The 5,809-nt window shown below is 46.5% G+C and overlaps 1 protein-coding gene across 1 annotated transcript; it reads left to right on the forward strand.

Moving 5' to 3' along the window:
* Positions 1 to 277: 277 nt before the first annotated feature.
* On the forward strand, positions 278 to 1,925 carry LOC123046205 (uncharacterized). The gene is made up of 2 exons (XM_044469511.1): positions 278 to 1,054; positions 1,129 to 1,925. The coding sequence occupies exons 1-2, from the start codon at positions 767 to 769 to the stop codon at positions 1,654 to 1,656; spliced, it is 816 nt and encodes a 271-aa protein (XP_044325446.1). The 5' UTR covers positions 278 to 766; the 3' UTR covers positions 1,657 to 1,925.
* The last annotated feature ends 3,884 nt before the right edge of the window (positions 1,926 to 5,809 follow it).

A 5,809-nucleotide genomic window follows, 5' to 3' on the forward strand; every position in this document is an offset into this window, starting at 1 on the left:
CAAAAATCACTCTCCCCACGCAGAGCAAGATCGGTTCCTGACGTGTTGTTGTACTAGCCACTTCGACTCGATGGGAGGGATTCATGCGTACACATGCATGTGTATGTGCTTTTATATATATATATATATATATATATATATATATATATATATATATATATATATATATAGGGTGGGTCTATTATGATAACACCCTTAAGACCTTATTCTGCACACCGAATCGCTTATTCTGCTAACACCCACCTCGGCCACGCCCCGAACCAAACCTGCCGCTAAAAACCAACCGAGCTACTCCCTGGGAAAAATCCTACTGCTACTGCCCAACGCGACGGCCCCCCGCACCACGACCACTACCTCCAGCTCCCGATCCCTCCACCCCACCTTCTTCAACCTCCCACCACGCCGCCGGCGCCGACTCCCCGCACCACCCAGCCTTTCCTGCGTCGACCCCGCCCTCCCTGCGTCATCACTTCGACGGATCAGGGCCTCTCTCCACTGGATCCGCCCCTGCCTTCCACCACTCTGACGTCGAGATGGCCGACGCCTCCACGTTCTCCCACTGCTCGTGCCGGTCCCCAGTGCTCTGCCCCGATGCCCCACCTTCTTCTTCCTCCCTCCCCTTCCTCCCCAAACCCACCGCCACCACACCCCAACGCCGGATCCTGGCCTCGGTGGTTGCCGGATTGGCGCCAGATCCACGACCCCTCCCCAGCGCACCCCACACTCGAGGGCTCCAGGACGGCCACTCCCAGCAAAGGCGACCAAGATGGGGAGAGGGAGGCGCTCTTCTCTGGTGAGACCAACGGCGGTCATGGCTCTGCTTGGGACCCCTCAAGGTCGCCAACCACAATCCAGCCCCCGCACTGAATCCATGGCGGATGGATCGAGTACCGGCCTTCTCGGCCTGCCACTAGGGTCCCGAGGCACCGCCGCCGGTGGCCACACCGCCCGCCGCACCAGAGCGCCAGCTGCGGCAAGGCTGCTTCCCTGCGTGTGGTCTGAAAGAGAACAAGGTGCAACTCGCCGGCTTGTGCTCGTGCAGTACGTCGTGCCGGTGTGTACAGCTCACCTCTGCTCCCCTCCCGTGTTGTTCTCCATTGATGCAGTGCACGTTGCCTCCCAACGCAGGTCGTATTGGTCGTCGGTGCAGTCCGCAAACATGCCGTTTGTGGTGGTGATCTACTCCACCATTCGCGCCCGACCATCACAGCAACCCTCTTCCCTTGGCTCCCTCCTTCCCTACTCTGCAAACTCCCTCCTCCCAGCAACACTACCCTCTTTCTAGTGAAGGGCATGCTTCTGAGGCCACAGTGGGTCTCCGTCGTGCTCCCTTCCCCTGGTTCTGGTGCTCGAGTGGAAAATTGCTATTTTTTCTCTCGCAGTTCGGTTCACAGACTGCTTGTGGTTCATTTTGTTGTTATTTTGTGTAGGAGACAAGGACTGCAACAAAAACTTAAGCACTCCCCTGGCTACGACGCGGCTGCCGGATGCCCCCATGTCCTGCTTTTCCCCTGCCAAATCCACTCCGCTTCCCCTGATATGATGTATGTCCAGTTTAGTTCGCGTGTGCAAGGTTCTACACTACATCGAGCTCCCAGGATACCAAATTGCAATTCACTTTTAGATTCAGAAAAAGGGTGCTGTGCAATTTTCTAGGGAACTGGAAGTTCATATATTTTTTGAAAAATTCACTGTCTCTTGGAGAGGTTCGCTCCTCACCGTTGTGGTTTACTCTGTTCCCTGTGAACCAAAACAAAAGAGACACAAAAAGAAAATTTCCCCTGGTAGTATGGGAGAGAGCGGTTCGCTTCTGTGGGCCTAGAGGTTCACTCCACAAAATATGCAGCTCAATGTGATGTTGTTTTAATTCAGTTCCATTGTTTTGCTGGAGCTTTGTTGTTGTTAAAGAAATCCACTGTAGTCATCAACCACAGCTCGGGAAAAACATTAACATTTACTATGCAACAAAAGTTTTCTCGTTCACTTTCCTCGTGATTCATTGCAAAATGTCTTTTTTAATGCAGCTCACTATGTTGGCATGTGGAGTAGAAAAAAAAATAAACAAAAAAATGATACATTCCACTTACCTTGTCCTTGCAGTACATATTCGTCGATAAAAAAAGTATGCGATAAAAAAAGCAAAACTAAGATGCAAAATTATGCAATCCACTCGCTCAGTCCTCGAGGTTCACTCGTCCGGTCTTTTGAAGCTCACTTTGTTCTCTCACGAAGTTCGCCATAAAACTCCTTCGTCGTTCACTTGGTCATATGAAACAAAAACACCTCGGAAAACAGCTCACTTCTCATTAGATGTCGTTCACTTGCTCAATCCCTGTGGTCCACTCGCCCGGTCTACGCACGTACAAAAATATTAAGTTTGGAAAAAGCTAAAGAGGTTCACTTTCGGTAGCGTCGCGACCCGTTTACGGTAGTCTCGATGTTCACTTTTCATAGTATTGCGGTTTACCAACGCTCGACATGAAGTGCACTCCATCTCGTTTGGAAAATTTACGTCCCACAAAAAAAATCATGCAGTGCACTTGCCCATCTAATGAAGTGCGGTATTTCGTCTGAAACAGTGCGTTCTTCTTTCCCCGTCCGAGAAAAAATACGTCTAAACAAAAATAAACCATGCAGTGCACTTGCCCATCTAATGAAGTGCGGTATTTTGTCTGAAGCAGTGCATTCTTCTTTCCTCGTCCGAGAAAAAATACGTCTAAACAAAAAGAAACCATGCAGTGCACTTGCCCATCTAATGAAGTGCGGTATTTTGTCTGAAGCAGTGCGTTCTTCTGTCCGATGCAGTACATACGACGATTTTGGTGTCGTGAAAAAACAGAGTGTCCGCTTTTCACTAATTTTAAAACTGCTCTTAAACCGTAATGAATTAGAGAGAGTGTTCTACATTAAAAAGTTGCATCTCGTCGATATCTTTCAAAAGGCGTATGATTTGAATTATTCCGACCAGCCGTTCGTAAAAGATTTGCGAAAAGACAGCCGCTGCCTCTCGAAGTCAGCCGCACGATTTTCAAAATTAACTAAAAACCGTAAGGAATCTCAAAACCATTTCAACATATGAAAGTTGCGCCTCGTTCGTAGCTTTCCAACGGTGTATCACATGCCTCGTTTCGACAAATAGTTCAAAAACTAGAGCGAAAACAGTACCAAAAATTTGAAAAAATTTGAAAAACAGAATTCCGCGATTTAGTAAATTTGAAACTGTTCTTAAACCGTACTGAATTAGAGAAAGATTTATATATGAGAAAGATGCGCCTCGACAATATCTATCCAACGGCGTATCATTTGCTTCATTCCGACAAGCGGTTTAGAAAAGAACGCGAAAAAACGCTCGCTGCCACTCGTCATCGGCCGCACTATTTTCAAAACTGCTCTTAAACCGTGTGGAATCTCGAAAAGTGTTCAACATGTCAAAGTTGCGCCTAATCCATAGCTTTTCAATGGTATATTACACACCTCATTCCGATAAACGGTTAAAAAATTAGAGCGAAAACAGTACCAAAAAAACACCGTGTGCAGTTTTTTTCGACACGAAGTTCACTAGTCTCTATTGCAGTGCTCGTCGTTAAAATGATGCAGTGCACTTTTGTTGAGCGTGCAGTGCCGAAGTGGTGTGCAGAATAGTTATTCTGCTAATATTAGCAGAATAGACCGTCTATATATATATATATATATATATATATATATATATATATATATATATATATATACCGTATTACAAGCAAAAAAATAACCCCCTCCTAAGTAAAATTATCCACTCTTGTTGTCAGGCAAAAAGTAGTGATGGACCAAGTGGGCCCATAGATGGAAAGCATCGATATCGCTGATAACCGCTTAAGTGGGTTCTAGAAGACAACCACCATCGCTTTGCATGTGGGCCAAACATATGTTGAATACCTAAAATGCACAACTTTGATGTGCCACATGCCTCAAAAACCATAAACCATGGACCCACACAGAGCGGGGTTCATGAAGCGTACTACATATGATGGTCCCCTTCTCCCTCTTCGATGCATACTATATGCTCCTACCATAATACAACCCAAAAAGAATCATCATCGATGGTGAAATTAATTAACCTCTCCCGATGTAGGTCAAAGTGATGCATGCATCGACGATGGCCTCGTGAGCCACAGATGGAAGCGTCACACGTGAGTGTTCTAGCTAGGATAACCACCACATGCATGCATGTGGCACAAAGAGGTGTTGTGTGATGTTTGAATAGCCATTTTCACAATTTTGATGCGGCACGTGCCTCAGAAACTGAGAAGTCCCGACATTGAGTGAGGTGTACTTGTTCATGGACGCGTACTATATATATATATATATATGCTAGTCCCCTCCCACCTCTTCGACGCTTACTATATACCACCATAACACAAACAAAAAAGATTCTACCTTCCTGGTCAAATTAACCTCACTACCGGCTGTTCGTCAAAGTGATGGACGACGACCTCGCGGGCCCACAAAAAGCGTCATACGTGAGTATCAAGTGTCGTGTAGGACAATCATCAACTGCATTTTGCCAAAACATGTTAGACCGCCGCCCACCTCTCTCCCACTACTCCATATTAGTGGTGCGCCTGAGTGGCCGCACCCCCATCCTTTCCACACACACAATCCTCTCTCTCCACTTTCATCCTCGACGCCGCTCTCAGTCATCAAAGCTGTCAGTGTATGAGGATGCCGCCGAAGCACCCCATCGGAGGGAGTGGCGACGCCGGGGCTGCTAAAGCACCGGAACACGGCGTGGAGATGGAGATAGAGGTTGCCATCACCGCCGACGAGTTATCAGTGCAACTTGACATCATCGACGACGCCGAGATTCCACAGCTGGAGGCGGAGTTCCACACCGACTCTGGTGACGACTCGGGTGACGACTCTGATGACCACTCCCGCGATGACTTCGACGAGATGGACAATTGGTTAGTCATCTATACCCATTTATGTGTCAAATAGATCCCAGGGTTTCTCTGGTTACTACTGCCTCCCCGTTTTTGGAATAGAAATCCTATGGTTATGTTCTCCCAATCCATGAAATCTGAGTAAGTTTCATTAGATCCGTGTAGTGTATTGATTGTTTGAATGGTACAAGTGATAAGTGATTAGTTGTTTCATTTATGGAAATGATTTCTGCTAGTAATCCGACTAGGGTTAGTGTTCATGCTAATAATTCCTAGCCAGGACTTGACAATTGATTTTGAATGACCTACATATGTTTGTGCCATTATTTTCTTCAAGATTGGTTTGTACATAGACGAATGTGCTTAAAAGTCGAACCATAATCTCTGGATATGTATAAATAAATAGCTAGAAATTCCTAATCCTACTTCACGGCATGTAATCATTGATTTGATGCCATTTTTGGCAACTGCCAAATGTTCGCTAGAGATTAGTTTGTAACCATTAATTTTATGCCACATTTTTTTTACTATTTGTATAGGTGCTGTCGTACGATGTGGACAACGAGGATGAAGATGTCTAGAGGAGGTACAAGAGGCAAATCCTGAGGGAGCTTTATGCGGGAATGCATAACAGGTGTATTAGGACCTGGGACGGAGGCTATCGATGCCCATTTTGCAACCACGATCTTCATGATGAGTATCAAAGTGTTCTGGCGCATGCAAGAGGAAGCAGAAGTATTCTCGCAGGGTGGCGCACGGCGCGTATGCCGAGTACCTGGAGAAGCTTCAGGATCATGCAGGCATGTGAGATGAGATGTGGGATCGAACTATGTACGGTTGAGCATGCTTAATGACGGTTGACCTATGCTTGTGTACGCGTACGCTTA

This window comes from Triticum aestivum, chromosome 2B, assembly GCF_018294505.1.
Source record: "Triticum aestivum cultivar Chinese Spring chromosome 2B, IWGSC CS RefSeq v2.1, whole genome shotgun sequence".
Lineage (NCBI taxonomy): Eukaryota > Viridiplantae > Streptophyta > Magnoliopsida > Poales > Poaceae > Triticum > Triticum aestivum.

What these genes read in the sequence shown, in the direction of transcription:
- LOC123046205 (XM_044469511.1), top strand. Translation starts at nt 767, where the DNA reads ATGGGGAGAGGGAGGCGCTCTTCTCTGGTGAGACCAACGGCGGTCATG. An exon ending in TCGTGCAGTACGTCGTGCCG is followed by an intron (nt 1,055 to 1,128) that starts GTGTGTACAGCT and finishes CTCCCAACGCAG; the next exon opens with GTCGTATTGGTCGTCGGTGC.